The 26,012-nt window shown below is 40.1% G+C and overlaps 1 protein-coding gene across 1 annotated transcript in view; it reads left to right on the top strand.

Annotated features, from left to right (window-relative positions):
- SCFD2 (sec1 family domain containing 2) overlaps positions 1–26,012 on the top strand; it is a 196,645-nt gene that overhangs the window by 26,266 nt on the left and 144,367 nt on the right. Inside the window, exon 3 of the mRNA XM_074154896.1 lies at positions 9,561–9,688. Within this exon, the coding sequence (XP_074010997.1) occupies positions 9,561–9,688 (128 nt within the window). The remainder of the gene's footprint in view (positions 1–9,560; positions 9,689–26,012) is intronic.

Raw genomic sequence — 26,012 nt, 5'->3', positions numbered from 1 at the left:
AAACAATTGCAAAATTAAAGTTAACTTGACTGGCTGTACAGCATTGCCCTGAAGTGTCGGTATCTGTAGGTAGGCCTTTATGAAGCTAAATAGAATAGCTTGAATATAATAACTTACATATAATAACTGCCCCTCCTCTTACTGCTGTGTTTTAACCAACTTTCTCTTGATGAACTAGACAATGTACCCTTCCTTTGTGAGACAGCTTTCAAAGAGTAACCCCTGTGCTCTGCCCATTTGTTTTAAGGCCCCGTTGAGTCAGCTGTGTGTGAAGCCAGTAACGAAGGCAAAGTTGGGCTGTATCCAGTGGAGCTGCCTGGCGGCGCCCCCCAGCTGTCGAGGACCAGGCAAAGCATGTTCTCTGCTTCCCAGTTTGGCTTGCAAAGTGATCCTGCGTGCCGGGTCAGTGCTACTGGCACAGGCGGATCCATGCTAAGGTGAAAACGGGGGAGAGGAGGCAAAATATTATGGAATTTTTGCCTTCTAGTGGCAAACTGTCTTCTTATCACAGAATCATATGGGGTTGGAAGGGACCTCTGGAGATCATCTAGTCTAACTCCCCTGCCAAAGCAGGTCTACTTAGATCAGGTTGCACAGGAACATGTCCAGGTGGGTTCTGAATGTCTCCAGAGAAGGAGACTCCACCACCTCCCTGGGCAGCCTATTCCAGTGCCCTGCCACCCTCGAAGTAAAGAAGTTCCTCCTCATGTCTAGCTGGAACTTCTTATGTTCAAGTTTGTGCCCATTTCCTCATCCTGAACAAGTCTACTGTGTTAGTCCAATTAATGCCATACTTTCTTGGTATGTATAACTGTATATTGAAAAACATACAGTCAACTGACCAACAAAATGATAAAAATGTGGTACTTCTAACATTTGTAAATGTTTCAGTTAGTCTGGAGGAGAACCTATTGTAAAACTTTGTGGTTGATCTTCAGCTCCCATTTTTGCTCGTAGGCTTTAGGCTTGCTGGCTGCAAGCTGATTTGCAAGACCTTGAATATTATCTCAGAACTGCTTTTGAAATGCCAGAGAGCTTCTGTTTTATCTGTCTGCTGTTTAAAATTAAGTGTCTTAAAATGAATTGGTGGCAAAAGGCTGTTAAGAAGCTAGTCTATTTTTAATAATTTTTCTCTGTACCTTTAGAATGAGATTGTTTTATTAAAAATTTATGCTGCTTGTGTCTTGTAGAAAAGTAATCTAATCGTGTAATTTGACAATGAAGTTTGCTATCACCTAATAAATGATAGTTTAGTCATATAGGACTATGTTCCCTGTAGGAGTATTTTGACAATATAGAAACTTTTATATACTAGGAAATACTGCCTAGTTTGGGCAAAATAAAGTAAATAGCAAAGTATTTCACATACGCAAGGCCTCTAGTTTTCTTTTTGGGAAAATTCGATAGTTTACAGAACTAACAATATAGAAAATCCTCTTATGTAACCCTTCCTGTTGTAGGAATTGATTTATTTTTTGCTCAAATATCTAATGAAGTACTGAAATATCTTCCGAACTTTGCAGCACGCTTCAATTGGCAGATTAATTTCTCATGGCTTCTTCCATCAATTTTCATAGTGTGATTATTACACTAAAATTGCTGTTTGCAGTGTAGAAAAATGCAAATCTCAAAACCTCATGCGTTGTTGAGGCAGAAAAGTTGGTGTTTTAACAGCACGCCCCGTGACCTTTAGTGAATCAATTGTTTGATCAATCAAATTATGCTAGTATGAGTTAATTAACTTGATCTTGATGTGACACAGCCTTCCTGGAGTACAGGCAGAGAGGAGGGAGAGGAAAGAAGGGTCTGTATAAACACCACATGCAAAGGCTGAAGCTATCAGCCTGCCATTAGCCCTTTATCTAAGAGGCTCTTGGCATATAAATCAAACAATAACCTCTCTGTTTTGACTCGGTGCCAAAGTACACAGCCACAGTTGAGTCTAGAGCAGATTACACCCACCGAGTGGCTTGAGGGCTTGGAGTGAAACTGGGAAATAACCGTTAAATTATTCAGGAACACATTTATGTTCTTTAACGTTGGCTGACAGTTTTTTTTGGTTTTTTTTTTTCTCTTGGTACCATTTGCATGTTCTAATCATAAAAACCAATACGCGGAGGGCATTTTAACACACCTCTAAGTGAGGATGTGAGAATAATGTTCTAATCTGAATGGCTGCAAAGAGCTTGTTTTTTAAAGTTTTACGTGTTTTGCCATGTTGCAATATTTTTACCAATCTATGGTGAGGGTGGTAATATCCAATGCTTTTTCTGTGGTTTTTTGTAAGCACAATGCCAAGATGACATTAGCTTTCTGTTTACCTTTTTTTTTTTTTTTTTCCTAAGCTTAGGATGGATTGGAAAATAGTTCAAGTTCCTACTGTCTATAAGGAGCATTTAATTAGGCTGAGCAGATTTGCCAACCATATAGAATGTCCAACAGCAGAATTACAGTCCGCTGCTGAGAGCTATTTTAAAACTTCAGAAGCTTCTCATTTTACTGTCTTAAAAATGAAAAGTGTTAGTCCCTTCTGGGTATGTGCAATTTACATTTATCTGAAAATAAACATTTTGGGGTTTTTTGTGTTTTTCTTTGAAGAAAGTACTGCTGCATCTCCAGTTGAGTGAACGTTGGCCAGCCCATCGAGTGAATGCACTCGGGATTCACACAAATACACTGCGCTGCTGGAGAATGGAGTCCTGGAAATACTGATAGCTGTTTCTATATGGCAAAATTTTTGATAAGTTATATTAGAGCCGTTTGGTCACTTTCGGAAGGGTGAAATGAAAAGCAGCTTCTTCCTCCGAGCACAGCTGTGTCCGGGCAGTGCGGAGATCAGCTCTTCCCATCCCCACGGCATTTCCTGCAGCATCACCAAAGCATCCCTAAAGCATCCCTGCGGCATGGAGCAGAGGCTGTTCAGGGGAGGCAGTTCCACGTGTCACTGTTGGCTCTTTCCAGTGGGATGGGGTACAGTTGGGGACTTGGCTGTCCCCCCCAATTTGTTGGGCTGGCATGTGTCTCCAGGAATGCGCAGTATATCCGGAGCAGCCTCCGCTCTCTCCCAAACAGCTGGGGAATTGCAGGAGGGAGGATGTCTCTCGATACGTGGCCCCTCGCTCCAGGCTTATAGCCAAATCGTTGCATCTTATCAGAGGTTTATGCTTCTCTCTGGTTTATCGGTATTTGAATAATTATTGCCAGCAATGGATTTGTCCTTCATCCTAATGATCTTCTAACCACCCTGGTGGTGTTTTTTGAAGTGCTGTGAACTTAGTGTGGATGTTGTGTCTTCTTGAAATGAATGTGAGTTATTGAAAAGGATAGGTTGGCAGCACACTTTTTTTAATACTCACTCAGTTTTGGGCAGCTTTGTGGTATTAATAAAGCTCTAATTTAATCTTCACTGAATTTTTCCCTCCTCCCTTCCTCTTGTGAAAATATACAGGCACAGCTGAGCTGTAAAGCTATACAGACATAGGTGAAAGTTTTGCTGATACAATAACCACAGGATCTGTATCATGTTGAGACTATCACAATTTCCCTTTTGGTTAGGTTTTTTTTTTCTTTAATTTTTTTAGTCTGAAAAAGTAAAACATGACTACTTTGTTATGCTGAAGTGCTGTCATTTCAGCTGGTTAATTTTTGAAGCCCACTCACTGTTGTTTTCTGTTGCTTATTCAGAGTCTGTGTCAGCAAATTGCTCTTTGAAATCCTGTGTCCTTTGCCAGGTGTGGAAATAACCACATTTGCTTATTCTTCCTTCTTTGACATCTTGCGCATATGATGTCCTTCACCTGCTTATTTGCTGTTTCTGCTGTAGGCAGTGCTTTCACCTGACCCAGGCAATTTAAAACCAAAACAAAGCTGTACAAAGTCATCTTTTTCTTTCTTGATTTGAGCTACAGAAGATCTGGGAAGGAAACTGGATGTGGAGACTGACTTCTCAATTTGGCCTTTGAAAAGGTTATGGAAGAGACTCTTGACCTGTTTTTCAGTAAGCCTGGGGACAGGGCAAGGGTTGCATGTAACTGAAATAAAAAGTTTGTTATGCTAGTGTTCTATAAGCAGAAAACAGTATGACCTGAATTTGTCCTGTTAGGCAAAGCAGTCCAGGCAAAAATCCAGTAATAGATAATGTACATCTCAATTTTATCCTCCTTGACTTGAAATTAGATCATATTAAAAGAATTTGCAATAGCTTGCCAGAGACTATAGATGTGGCTGATAATTTTGGTGAATATGGTATGCTGCTTGGACAAGAGTGTTTGACTTGTTTTCATTTGGTTAATTATACATGCTGATTGAAGAAATACATTGCTAAACTAATTCTACAAATGCTAAAGGGGTTAAGAAATGGGGAACACTTAGTCATTGAGTGGACATGTTTTCTCGTAGGGGCTTATTGCTTCTTGACCTTTTGCTCTTGCATTAGTGAGCTGGAAGACCATATTTTAATAATTTATTAGTAATAGACAAGACCTGGAGCAATAAGGGAAGTAAGTGTCTTTCTGTACTGGTGGTGTGAAGCAAGAGGCGTATCATTTCAGCCAGGTCTAAAATTGTGGTGTTGTACACTGGACTCCGCAGGGTAATAAGTGTCCCCAGGTTTCTGTCTCTGCCTTTAGGTTTGTATCTGCTCTGAGAGTTTGTTCCCCATTGACTGGTGCTTGATTTCACCTGTTTCCAGATTACTACTTCCAGGTTGGTAATAGGACATCCCAGTAGCACCAGCCTCCCCTGTTCTCCCCAAGTGCGTTCAAAATGAGTAGCTCTGAGACTAAGCCTACAGCTGATCACAGATGGGGGCACTTTCTGTCTGTCACGTAACTTTGGTAGTATTGTCCTTGCAGGACTGGGCCAGACCAGATCAAGAGAATAAGTTACAATTATTTTAACAGATGCAAGGTTAGGCATCTGATTATCAACCTGTAGATGTCTAGATCAAGCAAATTAGTTCAGGGATCTGAGCTGTGTTTAAAAATCACCAACTTTTTCCTACCTTACTCGATGAATAGTCCCACACTGAACGTGTTGGCAGAGTTGAAAGGGGTGCCATGAGAATGAGAACCAGCTCCCCCCAAGTGAGTGAGTGTTGCTGAAGCGAGCACACCATCCCCAAAGAGCTGCTTTACAAACTCCACCCTTACTTTTGCTCAAAGCTTTGGCTTTTTCACCCTGGTATCTTGCTACCAGTGAACAGCAGATTGCATTAAGTGGTCTTTCCTTTGGGTATTGTACATTTGGAAGGCAGCTAGTTACCTATTTCACAGCTAACTTGTTCTATTCTTGATTTTTCTTTTTCTTTTTCCATCTCCCCTATCTTTAGTTAAAGAAAGAGTGCCTCTGGAGGCTGCAAATCAGAGCTGCTTTGAACCACCTGAAGCTGTCTTTGGTCAGCAGAGAACATCCCATTCTTTCTGATCTGCTAATCATCAGCACCTGTTTCCTGGCAGTATTGGCAGCTGATGTCTCATTTTAGGATTCGTATACATTATGGGTCTGATGGCTTGGTCCTTTTTCCCTCTACGTCTTCATGATTCAGCTTTGAAAACTGGTATGCAAATACCAGAAGTAGGGAAGTCGCATCTTTTAGGTGTCTAGATTTCTCCCTCTTCCTTTATAATATTTATTGTTGTTGTTTTAAAGTCCAAATGATATGCAGTTAAATTTTAATTAGTTTTGGAACAGAGAATGGCTCATTAAAAAAATGTAAGATTTATGTATGAGGGGAATGGAGAAATTTGCAATTATTAGATGTTTGTCAAAAACTTTGGTTTGTGTATCTTGTATGGTATAGCTGTGTCTTGACGGCTTTTCAAAGACTTCAGCCTTATCTCTGGACATATTGTAATGTTTTTGTTTAATAACTTTCAAATTTGTCTAGCAGGTAACCGCTACACTTGTTTTTATTATATTCTGTTTTCTGAGATGGCTGATTGATTAGGTACTATGACCATAACAGTAAAAGGAAGGGACAGGGTATCAAAACCTGTGAGCAAAACTCTAAGCTTGTTGGTGAAACTGGTTAATGGCAGAAGCCGTTAAGCCAATTTTAGTTCTCTCTTCTTTTTGTCAGGCTTGCCGTGCCCTGCAAAACACTTTGGAATAGAAATGCACAGAAACGTGCACTGTGATATTTACCTGTTATTGTGGCATTTATTTTGAAGGTTGGTTTAGCGTTCCTGATCAGTGTTGTAGTGTAACTGTAAAGCATTTATTTTTTCTTAAGCACAGCAACATGATTTAGATAATATATTTAAAGGTTTTGTAATGCATAAAATATTTTTTTTTTAAAAAAAATCTACTTAATTTCAGAAAACTACTTTTAGAGTGCAGTAGTTCACTAGATACTTGTAAAATCAGTAAACAATCCCTGGGAAGTCAAGGAATGCAAGAGGAAGGAGAAATTTGAATCGGGATACTGGATCCCATACAAATCACTGATTACAGCACCGGTGTCATCAGATTTGGGGCATTTGGACCAAAGCAGAGGAACTGCAGATGGGAAAAAGAGGAGGGGAAGGGCACCACGACAAGAGCTGGAAGGCAGTCACAGACAAATGTCTCACCAAAAGGGGAAGATAAGATAATATTGTTTCCGGGTGTTAGAAATCTCTAAAAGGAAAATGTTGTGGTGAGGCAAGAGGCAACAGCAGAGCCCTGTGCTGCCTCCGGCTGACCCATTCCCAGCAGCCGCTCCTGGCTTGCCAGCGATGAAGTTAAAGAACGGGAAGTCGTTCAAAGCAACAGCCCTTCTCTGAAGGTGTAGTAGGGGGGGAGTGGGAAAAGTGTTTTCAGCAGAAAACGTACTTCTGTTGCTCTTTTTCCTGGTTATATTTCCAAAAAAATGACTGAACACAGGAACTGTTGCTTTCTGTGGATTGACCCAGTCAGTTGGCTATGTATGTGAGCTGTAAATATATATTGATCTCATCCTGTTATATAGGGTTCTAGCGGTTTAGGTATCATATATAGCTATTCTGCAAAGCAGTGGGAAGAGAAATGTCTACAGAAACTCCGAGATCCAAGCGTACAGGAGTGTGGTTGACCTCCATCTGCTTTTAGCCTGCGCCACAGTTGTTTTCCTTTCTGCTATTTCTGGTGTGCTAAAGCAACCCTCAGGGATCGTGCAAACTTAGGTCCGTGGGATTTAACGAAAATGTACTGTGTCTAAAGGAGGAAGAAAGAGTTTACAAAGTGAAAAGCAAACCTCCCTCACTGCCATTTTGTTTTAAGGCATTAGTATGACTCGTTCTTACTTTTTTTTTTTTTTTTTTTTTTTTTAGAGTTTAAAATAACTAGTCTGGTTTTTTGGGGGTTTATAATGCTTAAACTAGTAGCAAGTAAAAGTACCAGCTGAAACAGGGACTTGTAGTGGTGATTATACAAGTATGGCATACGTTGCTTTCAAAGACCTTGCAGTCTAAATTGACAGGACAGATCAACACGTGGTGTGGAAGGGGAGAGCAGCAAGGACAACGGGTAGAAAAATGGTACAACCTTACCAAATACATTCTGACTTTTACTGAGGCTTATAGATGCTTTTGGCATGAATTTTCCACGCTTTACTATTTGCTACGTATCTTTATGAAATATAAGAGTGAGAAGGATGGGACTACAAAAACCTTTGCAAAACTTGAGAGACTTTTATTTTACCTTCCTGATGCTGTTTGTTTTCCTTTGTTTAAAGTCTTAGCTGCTGGTGTTTGTGTTTGTGGGAGAGTCTCTGCTCATACTCATAGTGATGAAGAGAATTGGGAAAATGAGAATGGGTTAAAATCTTAGAAAACAAAAGCTTGAGTTTTCTTCCAAATAAATAAAAGAAAAAGGCATTTTTAAAACTAGCTTCCTGCTGGTTTAGGCCTGATTCCTGATCTCTAGATTTTTACTTGGAGCTGCATGTTTTTAGGAGGGGATTCGTTAACGAGCAAAGCGGTGGCCTCTCACAAACCAAACCTCAGTTGTGCTTGTAAATGACAGTGAGACATTCCCTGTGAATGTGATGTGAACAGGATCAACAGGCTGCGTTTAAGAGTGGTGCAGGGTGGGTAGGACTGGATCACGACAATTGGATAGATAGTCTGTGAAAACAGCATGTCCAAGGATCTGTTACTAAAGGGAGATCGTGTTGAAGCATCTAGTTGTTCTGGAAAGCTCTTTTTTTTATTTCTTGCACTGTCATACGTTATAAATCGCCGTGCTTTTTCTTGCGAGGAGTCCCCTTGGAGCTGCTGCCCCTGAACAGTGCGCAGCATTAGAGCTCAGATTGTGCTTGGTGATGGAGAAGAGGGAGCTGCTTTAGGATGTGCTGCCTCCTGCTTCCTCCCTCACTAGAGGAAGGTTGAGTTGCACTACATGAAAGAGAAATGGAAAGACTGTGTCAGGTCATCTGATTTTTCCATTCTTAAAGCGTGGCGATAGGATGAAATTTGCTCTTCCTATTCATTTGTGGTTTGTTCAGAAAGAAGGGTAACTCAACCTTCTTCCCACGGTCCTTCTTCCACCCACACAGGCTCTGACAGAGGATGTGGGTTCCTGGGATGACAGGAGTGGGGCTTGGCGATCCTCTTACCTGGTTTGGGGGAGAGCACAGATTTGCTCAGTGCAGCCCTGCTGTCGCAGCAGAGCGTAAGCACAGCTGCTCTGTAACCAGTATCAAATGAATTGTTGGGGTTTTTTATTTTCCATGAAACAAAGCTTGTTTTGGCATGTTTATAAGCATGTTGTAAATGACATCAAAACGTGTTTAGGAGTTAAATATCTCCTGAGGAAAAAACAGAGGGAAGTTTTCTCTTTAAAAAAGAAAATAAATAAAACCAAAATCCAACACAGTTAATCCCAATGTGTGGCTTTAGCCCCGGGCGATGGTTTTCCTCCCTTCTCCTGCCCCCCACCCCCTACCAAGAAAACACTGAATTCATTGAGGACACCAACAAATGCAGTGTCCTGGAGGAGAGAGAAGACTGTCAGGGAACTGAGTGCAGATGAGCCACAGAAATTCCTAATTTATGCTTAGCAACAGCAACAATAAAAAGGAAATCTGTAAATACAGAAACCATAAGGACAGTTACATTCATCTACAGATTATTCTTTTCGTGTAAGGAGAATCCATGAAACCCAAAGTGACGGTATTTCATCAAATCATACCAATGGCCTTCAATGTTGGGAGTATTGGCTTTGGGATTTAAAATCTCATGGGAAATCTAGGGCCCATCCTTTCCATAGCTTTTTGGTAACTGGAGAAGTTTGGACCGTTTCTGATATTCCCACGGTCCAACAGTAGTGGTTACTTTGCGGCTGACATGCTTATTTGTCATACGTGAATTCTAATGATTTATAATTAGTAGCAAAAAATTCTAGATTTTTTTTCTGTGAAACTGTAACAACTCTTCCCCTAAGAAAAAAATCAAGCTTTTGTATCACTTTATTTTTGCTTGTATCCTGCCCACCTCAGAGGAGTTACTAAGTAGAAGCACTCATCTTAAAATATAAATGTTGTCTTAAGCTTACTCCATTATTCAAGCAATGTTTAGTGTAACCCTGTCATTTTCTTATAGCGATCCAGCTGCCAAAGCTCTCTGGGAGTCCTTCATGAATCTCAAACAAAAGGAAGCTGTGATGGAGGCGAGGAGACACCTTGTGGAGGCTGCAAGCAGAGAAAATTTACCTATCAAGATGAGCATGGGTGAGTGGCATAGGACATACCCTTCCCTACGGTGTGGAAATGTGAAAGGGGATGTCAGCTTCTTTTCTTCCACTTAACCCTCTTGGGCAAAACTCATCCCCATCCTTGTCGACAGATTTTGGGTGAGCACCGTGGCTACCATAGGATATTTCTGGTATATAAGTAAGAGGCAAGCGTTGTCTTCTAAATAGAACAACCTTAAAAAGACTGAGCGTGATTGTGAAGCAATGGAGTTCTGTGAAGGAGGATTTTAAAGGCATGCAAGTGGTTAACAATGCTGCTTGTCTTTATTTTGCAAAGCATGAGAATTTGGGTATTCAGCAGGATTTGTGTCCTGAAAGCAGGCGTTGTAAATAGCAGCTGATCTGATGGAAGTTGTGCAGATCTTGCGTATGATTGCACTATACAGGTAGTGATTACATTACATAGGTAGTGAGGTTTATGTGAAGTAAGGCTGCCTGGCTCAAGAGTTTAAGCTGAAAACCATGTCTGGGCATTCTTTAAACCCAAATTCTTTAAAATATTAGAGATACAGATTATAACATAATGACTTTATATTGCTTTTTTGGAACCTTATTCTCACTAGATACCATACTCAGTGAAATGTAAGATTTGATATAATGTTAGGCTTATAAAAACTGGTATTGTTCTATACCACAATAATTTTTAGCATTTTTATGTGCTGTAAGACTATTTTATGCTGAACTTTTCATCAAGAGAAATGTCCTCATGGAATAAGAGTAATAGGCTTTTATCTGGGACTCCAGAGTAAACTGCCAAGATACTGTAGAATTAGATGTACAGCCAACTCATGAACTCTTAACATCTATAATATTTCATATATTGTATGGTCTTTGCAAATACCTAGAGCATGCATTCAGTAGATTATTAATCAGAAATACTAGATCTCTGCAACAGTAATGCTGTAAGATGTTTTAAAGAAATGGAAAAGGAGCAGCTGTGAGAAGGCTATTACAAATTTTTCTGAAGAGGGTAAGGCACGGTAAATAATAAAATCTTGTTTAAGCTTTCACTGATAATGTGTGTGTGAGTATTCACCGTAATAACATTAAGAAGCTCCCACTGGTTTTCTATTATGTACGCCTTAAAAAGAAGATTATTAATGTTGAAATTCAGCTTTGTTTTAAAAGTAATTACTTCCTGTCTTTGAGAGGTAACGATCCATCTACCCCCTTCGCTGCCTTGTGTGAGTGATTAGATCAGCCTCTGTGTCTCCTTCCCGTGGTATCCAGTGAAGGCTGGGATAACCTGGTTCTTAACCATATTAGCTGATGCTTACTGATGGCAGCCTAAATGTCTGACATACGTGGGGCCGATATAGTGCTGTATAGAAGCATTTAAGAGTTGATGGTGAATCAAATTTCTGACACTGTAGTTCTTGAGACTTGATTTTTGTTGAAGTGTAGCTGTCATTTACTAATGTTTCTGGAAGTTTGTTATTTATTTTGTGAATTGTATATTTATCTTGCACTAGAATCATAGTCAGTTGTTAACTTTGTAGATGAACTTCAAGAGGCGAAACAAAATTCAAGGCAGTCTTGTAAATGATAAACAGGGATAAAATGAGAAACAAGGAAAGGAGAGCACCGCACTCAACAAAATCAAAACTCTTATTGAGCTTAAATGCAGAAAACCCGAAACTCAGGCCCAGGTGTCATTGGCCAATGACACATTTCATTAATGACTTTTTAGAACAGATCTGCGTTTCTAGAGCATTCATTGCTCATTCATCGTGCTACAGAACATCTTAGTTCTCTGTAGGGAAGCTGGAAATGGTGGTGTTTATCAATGGCTGCTTTTGCTGAGAAGGAAGAATTCTAGTGGCCTGTTCTGGTCCCGATTACCGTGTCTAGTTGAAAGGCTCCTTCCACTGTGCTGTGATATGAGGCAACACTGGCTGGTGAGAAGGGAAATGCTTTCGCTCTGCTTAGACTTCAGTTTTTATGATTTTACCTCAGGTTCTGCCTGCATTAGAAAGCCTTGGTGGGTTGCACACTGGTTTTCCCAACACTTAGGGTATTTTCTGAGTCTTTTATGGCCCTAATATTAAATGTCAGAGAGTTTTTCTAGCATGAAAGTTGCCTCTTACTCTCTTTACTAAGACCAGCTGTGTCAGATGGTAAGAGTGTTTTCCTTACTACTACCTTTTTTGTTGCTTTTTTTCCCCCCTGGAAATAAGGAGTGAATTACATTTGAAAGCAAAGCTTTGAATTCCATTTGGTGTAGCCGAGCCCTCCTGCAGTGACCACCTGCCTGAAGAACTGCATCACGTGGGACATGGGCAGCACGGGAGCCCTCTGCAGCGACGAGAAACTCAATCCCATCCTGTTTCTGTGTTTTTCAGTGCAAAGAAAATAAATTCTGTTGCTTTCTGAGCTTTGAAAAGCTGCTCGTTACTCGAAGGTCTGCGTGTGCTTGCCCACGTTTCCCCTGCAAGCGATGTGCCTGACACCCTGCTTCCCTCTTTCTCTGCCTGGCTGTGTGGGGCTGGAGCTCTGACACTTGTGGTAGGACACACAGCTCAAGATTTCGCTTTCTGATACCTTCTGTATGTGCCCTCCTCCTCCTGAGAGGAAGGAGAGTAGGAGAACTGTGTGTAGATACATGTCTTCTCCCCAAAACCCTCAAAGGCCATTGGGAACTCCATCCTCTCCCATTGAAATCAGCAGGAGTGGAGAGAAGAAAGGAGTTCTGAGGAAGGAGAAGAAAGAGAAGTAAAGGAAATCAGCAATTTTGGCCCCATTGTTTGAGCTGAGTATACTGGAGCACTGCTTTCTGGTGCTCTTGATTTGCATATTCATTTTATTAGTTGCATCAAGGAAAGTGGCAGCGGGCATGTCTGGAATCCCTTTTGACACTTTCAAAAGGGTTCAGCATAGAAGGAAGGTGGATGGAGACAGGATGAGCAGAGCTGGCAACATTTTGTTGAAAGTTTTGGTGGATGGGTTATTGGAGCAAACCCAGTTTCAAATTTAAGATCATCCCCATGACATTTGTAAATAGAGCAGGATTCTCTTCTTTTGCTGTAGCTGTCTCTACTCAGGTTTCCATGTGAGCCATTAAGGGGTGTTATATCATCTTCAAGGAAGATTTGTATCTTTTTCTTTTTTTTTTTTTTTTTAATTCCATTTATGTCTGAAGAAAGCGGTTTTTATCTGTCATTTCACTTTGAGTGAAAGAATTATGTTGTCAGTACAAACTTCAGTGAGCGACAGGGGCTAGTAAGCTGTTCAGAACGGTTAATTGCAAGCATTTTAAAATCCTGTTTCTTTTTTAAAGAAGAATTGCAAGTCTTGGGAAACCACATCACAAAGGGAGACAAAGTGCCAAGTGATGGTACATAAAACCAACTAGAACACAAAACTATGGAGCTACTTTGCCCTTTCCTAACGAAACAAAACCTGGGCTGTACAGCTATGTGGCATATTTGATTTTTTTCTGAGGTCAGCTTTGGAGAAGGCAGGCAAAGCATGGTGCAGAATTCTAGCCAGTTTAAAGGCTTTTCATGTTCTACATTCCAGTTACTTATTGTTTAATCCATTCCATCCATAAATACATAACATGGATATACGGTTTTTGATGATGAACTGTGGAGTTCAGTAACGCTGTTGGTATTGACTTTTGGGGAGTATTTGTTTGGTATTGCTTACTGTGGCCACGCTGACATTGAGCCCCTTCTTTCCAGGATGCTATAAACACACTGAAGCCATGTTACTAACATAGTAGTTACGTCTAAGTTTTGCATTAATCCGTTCAGCTAGATACATTTCCCAAAACAGTATGTGTTTGCATGTAAACAGGTGGAGCTGTCTTTTGCTAGCAGCCCAGTTCTAAATAAAGAGGCATTAAAATATTCCATATATAGACATGCACACACTTTAAAAAAAAAAAACAAACAAAAAACAAAACAACAAAATGCTTTTTAAGAACTACATCAGCTCCATTTTGCCTCTGAGTCAATTGCATTTGTGTTTGGGATACCCAAGTGAATGCTGATGAGTATCTGGAGGAAGGTCTGGTCAGGTATCCCATCGTGTAGGAGTAAATGTGGAGATGTAAATTATTTTGGCATAATAGCAACCTTGGCATTTAAAGGAATTTATTTTATTTAAAGAATTAAGTCTCTTTTTGAAAAGCTCTTTGGAAGACCATTGGAATAACTTTTTGGTGAGATTTATAGCATTGTGCTAAATTTGAGTGAGATTGTACATACTGGAAAGGGATAACTTCTGCTCAGCTCTTAAAGCAAGTGAGTATAAGGAGCTCTGCTGTGAGGCAGCAGCCCGACTTACAGCACAGCGGAAAGGTTGCTGTTTTTTCCATTCCTCTACTTCCCGTTCCGTTCTTCATAGGCCTGATGCATATCTTAATCATCTTCTGAACGTGGCAGCCCATGAATCTCTTGTTGAAAGCTTTGCTATTAGCATAGCATTTGGCAGCGGTAAAAACTTTGCTACAAATGTTCTTTTGTGGCTTTAGAAACACCCTTGCTCTGTTTGAAAAGAGCACAGTAAACCTCGGTCGGGTCTGAATTCCTTTATTGTGTCTTTTTACTGGCATGGAGACTGATGAAAATCGAAACACTGGTGTAGTAACAGCAACAAAGTGCAGTGTGCTGTTACGTGAACCCTTGTTAGCAGAAGAAAAGCTTTTTGGTTTCTTTCCATTTGAACTGTACAAATGCAGTTTTAAAAATCAAGCTCACTGCAAAATTAACAAAGCCTTGGGCTTTGCGAAGTAAAGAGAAGAACTGTAACTTTTTCAGATGGGCTGGTTTGCATGGGTTGAATCGAACTCTAATTGTTTCAGTAGAAATCATGAAATTTTAGCCTGGAGAGACGGTAATGACATTTTGAGTTAGAAAAGTACCTTAAGGTGGGCAGGAAGAATGAATACCTCATCCAAAACATAAAGAATATAAAATCTATTTTTTACTGAAAAGTTGCATTGGACTGTAATGGTATTTAACATGCTATCTATTCTTGACAAGATCTATGTAAAAATATTCAGGATTCAATGCCATCAATTCCTGGAATAAACTTCAGGGATAAAAGCTACCGGCTAAGAAAATGAGCTGTAATAAAGTAGATAAGTACATACATATCTTTCCAGATAAATCAAGTCTGATTTCAGATACCTAAAATCCACCCTGGCCAGACGTTAGGACAATTCTGTGATAGAGACAAGTGGTGAGGCTGTGTCAGTCTGGGTTTGGGGTCCTTCCGAATGAGGAGAAGGCGGATCAGCATTGCAGGGCTCAAAGCGGTCACTGGGGCATGTGAATCCCTCCTGCTGCACCTCTCTGGGTAGGTGATGGGTACCCAGATAACAGCCAGGCTTGGGAGACGCTATGCCCCTCCGTTATGCTGGACGAGATGATATTGTAGACTGGTTCTTGGGATGTTTATCTACATTTCTCTGTGGCCTGTTTACCTGGTCTCCCAACCCATTGGGAGAGCACGATGCAGAATCGGTGAGGCGGCAGCCAAAGTGTCCCTCTGGGCATCTTGATGGAGCAGGAGGCTTCCTGTACCAACTCGGCTGAGGAGATAGACCTGACTTAGCCTAAGGAGTCCCAAATTTCTGATGGTGGGTCTCGCTGTGCTGCCCCAAGGGCTCACTGGTGTTCTCAGGGCATTTTTCTAAGGAGAGGGGATGCTGCTTGTCTCTCAGACCCGAAATCCTTCCACTGTGCAGCCTGGATCCTGAGCAGGCGATTCCTGAGTTAAATTAGTCTGCTCTTTGCCTCATCAGAAGTAAGAGGAGTCCTGCAGCGTGGGGCTATCCAGCCAAGCGGATTTGGTTTTTCCAGCCTGTTGCAATACTGAGTTCCTGATTTCTCCCTGTAGTGCAACTAAAAGCGTAGTCTTGACCTGAAGCAAATGTTCCCAATCCCAGTGATGGTCCATATAGCAGATGTTCTGTTGCATCACTCGCCCCCGGAGGCAGGAAGGCTTTTTGCTTCTCAGAGTGCTAAATGTGTTTGAAGAGTTTGAAGTGTTTCTGAAAGTTTTGGATATATTCCTATTTGGGGAGGGCTTCTGTATAGACCTTTGCATTCCCAGGGAACGCTCTTTGACTGTGGTGGGGTTAGGGTTTCCCCTGATAACTTGTGATGGAGGTGGTCTTTCTGAATAGTCATTGCCACATTAAGAATTGTAGAAAGAAGTTGATATTATGGATGTTTCGCCTTCCAGTGTTACACCAGGATGAAGTTTGGGGTTTCAACCCTGTTGAGTATGATCAGAGGGTTCACCCAACTAAATAGATCCCATCTCTTGATAGTTATTGCGTTTTGCCACTCTAGGGCAGAGATGTTGTTCCAAGCTGCAGATTTGCAAAGAGTACGTAGCCTTCTGCTGTTTTTCTTAAGCAACTAAACTTTTCAGGTCATCTCTGTAACTCATTAGATGTAACAGAAAGGATGAAGGATACTGATGTTCTTGCCAACAAAGTTCTCTGTTTTTCAGGAGATGTGACAAAATAACTGAGATGGAGAGGTGTTCAGGAGCAGAAGTTTTTGATCAGTGACTGCATTTGTGTGTGGTATTGCTTAGAAGCATCAACAGATGAGGAGCCATCTTTGTGCTAATCGTTCTGCTTCTTTCAAGTTGGATGCTGAATTCAGGGAAGTGGTGTGCCAATTCATTTTTTCAGTCTCACCTGCTGATACACAGAGTAGCATCCTTGAGAGCCCAAAACAATTGCTCAACAGAGAAAACAAACATACTTTAGAATAACTGGAACTATGTGAGGTGTGATGTCCATGAGCATATTCTGCAATTTATCCTCCATCCCTTCTTTTTCAGTCTAGCACATATAGGTTCCTGTAGTTGCAAGAAACATGATTTATGAGGAGCAAGTACTTATAATCTTGGTGTGAATCCTGTGCAGGCTGAACAGTGAATGGAGCCTTTACTGGGCTTGGAAATGGCTGTTAGTGTGGAGGTAACAGTGTGGCAGAAGCTTGGTGGTAGAGAAGAAGATAAGGCAGTGGCATAAAGCTTATTTTGTGAGTGCAGATATGCATCCTTTCTTATCAAGTACATCCCAGAGAAAGAATTCTGTAATGTGAAGCTGACTGAAAAGGCTTCGCAGGAAACTTGCCCGTTTTGATGAGTGCCTGCAGGGTAGCTCAGAATGAGTGGTATCAACAAATATGGATGAATTATAGAATAAGTTGGGGTTGGAAGAGATCTCTAGAGGTCATCTAGTCCAACCCCCTGCTCAAAACAAGAACAACTGAAGAGGTAGATTAGATATGTTGGACCTTGTTCAGCTGAATTTTGAATATATCCAAGGATGGAAATTCCACAGGCAGTCTGGGTACCCTGCACCAGTTTTAACCACTCTTGGGGAGAAGATGTTCTCCTTCATGGACAGTTTGATTTTTCACTTGCTGCAGTGTGTGTGACCATTGCTTCTTGTCCTGTCACTGTGCATCTCCAAGAAGTCTGATTCAGTCTTCTCTGTAATCACTCGTTAGGTCTGTGGAAACAGTAAGTAGCTCCCCTCCATGCTTTCCTTTCTCAAGATTGAACAAACCATTACTTGTGCATCATTTTCTCTATCCCCCAAAACCATTGTAGTGACCCGTCTCTGGACCCGCTCTAGTGTGTCTTGTACTGTGGGGCCCAAAACTTCGTACTCCAGATGCTGTCTCACAAATACTAAATAAAGGGCTATCACCACTTCCCTCTGCCTGCCGGCTGCATTTGTGCTGATGCCACCTGGCACTTGGGTCGCTTCCATTGCTGCAAGGGTGTATGGCTGATTGATGTTCAACTTGACTGACACATTTAATCCCAAACTTTAGAGACATTTAGGTCACAGATCTACTATTAGACTATTGCACTTGAGAGGAACACAGGAAAAGTTGAAATAAAGGCTGGGGCGGGGGGGGGAAAGGGACTTTATGATTGCTGCAAAGTGGCACTCTGAATGGGGCAAAAGGCTCGCTAGTGTCTACAGGCATCCATGAGATGTGTTCTTTGTGAGTGCAATTGTTTCTACAGTTGAAAAGAGAACTGGAAACTGCTGTGTCCCAAATGCTGAAATACTGTGCTAGTAAATAATAAATTTTAATCCCCCTTGTTGGACTTTTGCTCAAACATTGGAAATATATAAAAATAGGAGGACTACTTATATGCGGCTACTTAAGCTTACTGTTGTTAACTGCATTTGTTTTATTTGGGCAAGAGCTCGAGGACTGAAAAAGAGGTTCTGTGCCAGGTCCAGACACAGGCTGTAACTCTCTAATATCAATGAGTTTAAAAGTGAAGGAACTCTTAACTGGTGGAGCAGTGCAGCATATTTCATGAGGAAGAAGAAAAGTCTAAAGCAATAAAGGCAGCTGTAGGTAGCTTGTTCTCATCCAGCTGTCAATCTTCTAGCTGCTCGGTTGATTGAGTCAATTCTTCTATTTTTATTTTGTTTTAATCATCTTCAGGAGTTTCTTTCCTTTGTCTCTCACCTTTCCTTTCTCCTCCCTCCCTTAAATTGTCTTTCAGTGGGTTATGTTCCTTTATGACTTGGGGAAAACAGCACTTCACATCTACTTGTTATTTGTGCACTGGTTTGTATATCTTTAATGACAGAGTATCAGTTTGACCATTAAAGCACAGCTTTCTCTGCAAAATGTACACACTAAAATCCATCTTATTGAGGAGAGAAGAGAGGAAAAGATGATGATAGAACATCTGTGTCATTTACACATTCTATCCGGAAAAAGTACAGAAATACCAAATCTTCATCTTGTAGAGGTGAAAAGAATGGTGTGGAATGTGCAACCCCACTGGGTTCTGCAGCAACAGCTAGAGAGTTTGGGAATGGGTTTGGAAGTTGCCCTGGGAGTGAAGTCCTGCCCTCTGCTTAAAGGAAATGTGCCTAATTTAGAGGAGGAGACTGTAATAGATAATGTGAAATACACTAATAACCAAATGAAATAAATTTTAATCAGAACAGGTTAGCAGAGATGTTTAATCCAAAACTGAAATTACTCAGAATAGTATTAAAAAAAAAATAAAACAGAAGTTTTGCAATAGAGGAAGTGCAGGGTGCTCTACAAGAAGCATATTTGGAGGCAAAAATTTTCCCTCAGTATTTTAGAAAGGTATTCCTTGCAGGTGACTGTAAATGGCTTTTTGCTGCTCTTGTTTAGGAAATCAAGTGTTGTTCAGATTTATTCTGAGTGTTGTAGGTTGGTTTGATTTGTGGGGTTTTTTTTATTTGTTTGTTTAATGAATTCTGCATTGTGCATTATATGAATTTACCTTAAAAAAGGAAGTGTTATATTGGGACTACTCACACTTAATTTAAGTTTAAAGAAAGGCTTCAGTTGGTTCTGAAGTATCAAGTATTGTGTTTTACCCTAAGCTCTTGTTGAATTTTTTAGGTTTTTTATTCTATGACTTAATATTCTTGCAGAAATAACAGGTCCCACGTTAAGTTAGTTTACAAAATTTCAGTAAAGGAATTTTTGTCTCAACTGTCTCTCATTGTTCAGTGAATAACCTGCTGCGTGCTAAATAGTCTCTTGTGGTGTAAGAGGGGCAATGGCTCAAGCCCTAATAAAATTGTAAAGCTTGTCATATTTGTGGCTTATACCTCATTTACTTTGCACTTCACTGCTGTAAAGCAGTTAGCAGAGGGAAGTGAAACACAGAACCCTGTGCGGGGATGTGAAACAGAGAAATACGTTGGTGGTATGTTATCTTTGATTAAATTGTAGTTAGCACAGGGATGCAAGACTATTTGGGTAACCTTACTGTTACTTTTAAGAAGGGAGTGGGGTGACCAGAGTCTTTCTATGTGTCCAGACTTTTTGGATAAAGTCTGTCTTTTTTTTTTTTTTTTTTTTTTTTTTTTTTTCTAGACAGTAAACCCAAACACTTAAATAGGAACTTGTGGCCAGGTCTCCTTCCATATCTGGTTGTGATTAGAGCTGGAGATAATTCTTAAAAATTTAAAAGAAAACAGAAGTGTGTTGCTTTTTCAGGAGTTCTGCAAATATATCATTTCATTATTTATGTTCTTTTCTAATGTAATACTGCAAAGCTTATATTTTCTTCATTATGAAGTCTTTTTGTCTTAATAAAAGTATTGTAAAAAGCCTATATTAATGTGGTCTTTCTCTAGACAATTTACCTGATGTTCACAATAGTTGGGAGTAAGCATTAATGTACAGAAAAACATTTGTGAAGCTTTGAAACAAAAGTTTAACATAAATGTACAGTCATTAATTTTTTATACTGTCTATCTTCAAATAAAGAGGAAATGACTGTGGGTTAAGAGCTTAAAAATTTAAATAGCATTTACTCGCATATATACTGGTAACTAGTATTTTTTTGAGAGATGTCATAAGTAGCTGTACTTCTTCACCGGCTGGAATCTGTAGTGCGTCACAGTGTTTCTGATGTGTCTTGTGTTATCAAACAACTTTGATATCAAACAAACCAAATTGCCTGGGAAAGGTTGAAATGCTTCTTCCAGTTTTTGATTACCCATTAGTCAGTAGTTGGTATAAAGCTAGATTAGTAGTCCTGCTGTATAGAAATAAGCTGATTTTTAATATATATATATAAAGTAAATTATTAAAGATACTATTTGTAGTTACTGAATACTGATGCAGCTTCCTGAAAAGAAGTAATTGTATTGCCATCTTCTGTTCTCTGCTGAAATTTATTTGGTGCTTTTTTTCAGGTAAACACCAGTGACTGCTTTTATTCACTAAGCTTACTTTACTTTTTGTTGATGTTGCAATTCTATTATATCTTCTCAGTCTTGAAATATTTTGAAGTTTTGAATTTGAAGGTGGTTGGTTGGTTTGTTTGTTTGTTTTTTAAAAAAAGCCACTGTACCTGCTGACTGTCCATTTGTGATGATCAAGACATGGTTAAAAACACAGGACCAGGTCCCTTAAGCCTCTTTGAACCTGGGTGAAAAATAAAACACTTATTCTTTAAGACTGAGAAAAGGAAATTTACTGCAACTGCTGTTATTTATATCTGTGGGGAAGCAGCCTGGTTGAAAGTAAGATACAACTGGCTTTACATGTGTGCTGTGCTATCTTCATTTCATTGGGTGCATCAGCCATAATGACTGTGTTTTACACCAGCAGGAGAGTTCATGGATATGGGCTGGGAGATGCTGAGTTTGGCACGTAGCGGAAACTCCCACGTGGCACCTGCACTTTGCTGGGACACTGGGGCAGTTGTGGGTATCAGCATGGTGTCTCTTGTGTGTCTTAGGAGATGACAGAAAGGGCTTTGGAATTTCTTTACGTTAAGAAAGCTTGCAAGGTCTCTAATGTAAGACTCGCAGTGGAATATGGCAATACAGTAAAACTGGGTGACTTGCCCAGGGCTGTTTTTTCCAAGCATAATTGTTTGAGCCTCATCATTCAGTCTCGTAAAGGATGACTTGTTACACAAGAGACATGGTGAATTACATATGTACGTACTCATACATCATCATGTTTTCCATCCCTATTTATTTGCTTACCACCCAAAATGATTGTTAGGGTATTCTCAGGCTGCAGAAGTCTTCCAGAAATCATCAGAGAAGTAATCAGTCCTGTGAATAATGCACCAAAGAAGAACAACGACCTCCCTCTCTCTGGGACAGAGTGCCAAGAACACGATGAAGTATTCACTGTCTGAAAACATATGTCTTAGTGCTAAACGAGGACATGCGCAAGCCACCTGAAATCCTTTGGGCATGTTATTTTAAGACAAACAAGTTGATTCATTTCTGTGAGAAGTTGAAAGCATCCAGGAGATGATTCAACCAAATTTGCAGATTTCAAGTCCCTTTTACAGTCACAGTGAATTACTGTTTTCAAGGATTACTGGTTTTTTTTAGGGCTGGAGACCCTCTGGTTGGGACTTGGCCTAGTCCTCAGTATTCATTAACCTTGTGGAAGAGGTGAAAAATAAGGTAATGAAATATGACCATGATACATATGTAGTCAAGACTAAGAAGTGGATTTGAGAAAGTCTGGTGTGCCAGTATTAAATTGGAAGTTTATTATAGATGGTGACCCCTAGGAAGCTTAATTCTGGAAGATAAGATTTCGCCTATTTATTCAAATAGTTCTGACATTTGTTTTAATTATCTGGGAGGACAACCAGAGAATATTGTAGATCCCAGCTAGACATGGTTGTTACTTTCTTGTTCATGCTGATTTAACAACGGAAAGGGGAAACTGAGCGGTAGAGTGTGCAGAGAAGGAAATAATGGGTTGAAGTTGCCATACATTTAAAAACAAAGCTCTGAAGAACAAAAAAGAAAAAAATATCAATCTATATTGAGACACCTAAGCTACCAGTTATGTTTCTCAAACCCTTCTAAATGTACCCAGAAACTTGAAACTGTAGATGATCTAGGAATCATAAATATTAACTGGGGACATATTTAGGCATCTGCATTCAGGTGCCTAGAACTGAAAATCTTGATGGTTATATTAGAATGATTTAGTTACATTTGTTCCACCTAATTGATCGGGTTTTCTTTGTTTTAAGACATAAAAAAGATTTTTTCAAGAATAGTAACAGAACTGGTATTTAAGCATGGTTTCCATTTTGTAATAAAAGACTGAGGCTAATTAGGAGAGAAGGCTAAAAGAGCATATGGCACTTGTGTGAATATAAATGATCTGTATAGGAACACTGTTAAAACAAGGATTTAATCATACCATAGACATCTAGGGATGAATAATAAAGTACTTTTGAGATAACTAACTCAACGCTACAGCTGATGAGACTGAAGCCAAGTTGGGTTGGATGTTCAGGCTCACGTGGCAAGTGTTAGTTGTAGTAAATAAAGTCCAGCTTTATTTATTCTGGGTGTGTATCACTATTCCAGAATTTGCTAAACCTCAATATAGTTGTCCCTGTTGTCAATGGCTCCTATGTCCTTGAAAGCCACTGCTAAACTCACCTTCAGACAAATGACATGTGGCATGCTCTGTCTCCACTCTGGAGTGACTGGAGATGGACCAGAAAGCCCATGAGGGGCAGGGAGAGGTGGCTGAGCTCCAATGCCTGTGTCCTGCAGCTGTTGCTGAGGTGGCAGGAGGAATGGGGGTCAGTAAGGGCCAGCGAGGAAGGAAGGCTGGTCACAGCTCTTCCTCGGTGGCACAGTGCTGCTGGGGGCAGACAGCAGGAGGCTGCCACTGCCATGCAGTTTGGGGTGTAATTCAGGGGCTGATCAAACCCCAATGATGGTCTTATCCTGGGATTGCAGTGGTGAGGACTTGCCATTAGTGCTCGTACCTGTAACCATGAGGTTGTCTGGACACTAGAGCTCCTGCAGTAGAAAAGGGAGAGAGTCTTAAAAGTGACCATCAACCCCAGGGCAGATGGATTTGTGTTTGTGGGAGATGAGCATACGCTCTTAGAAATAAGCCTGTGACATCTGCTTTCAGTCTGCTGTAAGGTTTAGTGCTTTTCGGGTCCAGAGCTTTGTCCTGGAGAAGCCAGCCAAACAGCATCTCATACTGGCCTACTTTTCATCTCTCCAAAGAGAGTAGTTGGCGTTCTTCTCTTCTTTATTAACAATTTAAGGACCGGATGACTTTTGAACTTAACTAAACAAAAGTTGACATCAAATTATTTTTGTGACACTTGCTGTTAAAGAGTGTTACTGAAACTTCCTGATAAGTACAAAAGCATTTTGAGTTAATAAGAGTAACATCTGGAAAATACACTAACAAGGAGACATAAGGGGCGTCATCCATCCTCCTAAATTGCTCTCACTTAGTTTGCAAAATATCCGACTCCCTTAGCAGTACTGTTGCCCAGTTGGCTTCATGGCGTATAAGAGCTTTCTACATTCCTTGCAAGTATCCGGCATTGGACATGATCAGAGGCAAGCTACTGAGGGAGATAGCTCTATATTCCTAAGACTGTGGATGAGGAAAACAATTTATTTGGAGTTTTTCAGCCCTCTACTGCCTTGAAAAATCTCGCCTGTGAACATAAGTTTGCCAAGGTCATTTCTTATTCCTGGTTCTGTCAAGTGAAAAACGGACCTCAGCAGAAGCTCTGTGTTCTTGCATAAAACTGAACGAGGTTTAAAGCTATGTGTATTTGGCGGTTCCTGTAGTCTTGGAAAAGCATCCACTTATTTATTCAATTGGTCACAAAATGTACTTTCCTCTTTACTTGTTTTCTTGTCCCTATGGAGATAATTAACTAAGTGTTAGATGAAAAAATAAGGACTGTATGTTTGGAGCAGCGCATTGATAATTCTGACCTTTGCTCTTTAGACACCTCCTTCATCCATAAATCTTTATGTAAAAAAAAAAAAAAAAAAAGGTGCTTCGAGATTCTGAATTTTAAAAATTTACTTCTACCAGTAAATCTATCTTGAAAAATAATTATTTTCTTGAAGCGATGCCTGCATTACACTACGTAGACTGCAGCATTAGTATAAAATGGAAAAAAGTCATACTGTGGAATCGTGTCTCGATGTCTACAAATGTGGTTTGTCTAGTTAACATTTTGTTTAACTGTTGAGGTGAAAGTCTTTCTGTTCCACTTAGGCTCCTCTCACTACTCAAAAACCAGATTTTTGACAGACCTTTAATACCAGTTGCTGGTAATTTCTGCCCCAGTACGTCTAACTTGAGTGATCTGCCTTATCAGTAGTAGAATTATTTCTTCCCTTCAGTCTAACTGTACATATCGTCATTTGTGCGTTTAGTATTAACTGTGCATTTTCTATATGCAGATGTTGGTGTTCAGTGCTGCTATTTTCATATTTAACAAGAAAATAATTTCTTTCAATTAATTATTTTTTTTTTTAAAATACAAGGTACAGCTTCTGTAATTTAAAAGTTGGCAAAAGTGATCTGTAGTTCTTTTGGAATCTGCCCTGAATTCTTGAAAGCTGGAGGTGGGATTCAACATCTGTATGTCCCAATATGTTTGCAAATTATCGTAGGAGTGAAGGAGTGAAGGATTGAAGGGGACCATTTGTATTGAATTAAGTCTTGTGAGCCTTTATGCAATTGCTCATTAGACACTCATCAAACCCCACCTTAGAAGTTGAATTTGTTTTGTCTGCACTATTGGAAGATGGATTGATACAGAGAAATACGTTTCTTAATGTCTTTTGTAAATATATTCATGCTTTATTTATGCCCATTGATTTTAGTACCAATATTGGCCCTTAACGTAAACACTCTTTTGCATTTATAGAGATCTCTATTTTTTTCCAGGTGGGGCAGAGAGCCCATATAAGCCAGGCTTTTCTATTTTCCTTTCATAATGGAAGTTCTGTGTCCCCCTAAGACTTTCTGGCCCACACAGACATCTGGCTATGCATAGGTGTAGAGTTTGGAGCAGAGTATGACTGTGATGGAACAGGGAGAGGAGAAGAGAGAAGGACAAGACACTCACACTAAAGTCCTTTCTGGCCGTAGTTGCCGCCATCTGCCTGTGAATCTCTGGATTTGCTTTAAAGGAACAAAATGACCATTGAAACACAATGATGTGGTTGGCATCTATCTTCATTTCATAGGACTTGTCTGCCACACTGCAACAAAAAGGACTTGAATCGGCAGAGGGACTTTAAAAAAATAAAAGCCTGGTAGGGTTGGGTTTAGATTAAATTTAGTCTGTTGTGCTGAAATCTCCCTCTGTGAGCAAGCAGCAGGGAAGGCAATGAGGATTTAGGCCTCAGGAAAAGTCATTTAATTGCTTATTACCACCAATCACGTTCCCAAATTCCTTTCCTCATCTACTGGAACAGTGGTATTTATCAGCCAGCTGTCCAGGGAGATTTCTGTGTAGAAATTGGCTGGAACGCTTGAACCCTGGATTCGAGTGGTTCCATGGATATTGTAAATATCACAGATGAGATGCTGGACTCTTTAATGCCAATGTAAGTTTTGTTAATGGCTTGCTAAGGTCAGGATTTCAGTTATGTTTACATATGTGTTGGACTTTCTTTTGGTGGTACTCTGAGGGTGGGAAAGGATTTGATTGTTTATCTGAAATGGTGCTGAATGGATATCAGACTGATCCAGTGCTGCATCTGGATTCACTTTCACAAGGGATGATATGGAACAAAACTCTTGAAAAATTATTTTTTTTAAATTGAAATCAGAAGTCTTGAAAGCCCTCCCATTTTACTGTTTCGTGTGAGGGAAGGGCTGGCAACTTCACATTTTCTCAATTGAAGCAAGTTATCAGATGTTGAATATGCTACTATACATCAGGGCTGCTCTAGGTAATAATGCAGTCATTATCAAAGGTATGCTGCAAGGCATCACGGGCTGACACTTTCAAATCACCGT

The sequence above is a fragment of the Numenius arquata genome, chromosome 10, assembly GCF_964106895.1.
Source record: "Numenius arquata chromosome 10, bNumArq3.hap1.1, whole genome shotgun sequence".
Lineage (NCBI taxonomy): Eukaryota > Metazoa > Chordata > Aves > Charadriiformes > Scolopacidae > Numenius > Numenius arquata.
Note: the sequence above shows the minus strand (reverse complement) of the source record. Positions and strands in the feature narration are given on the sequence as shown.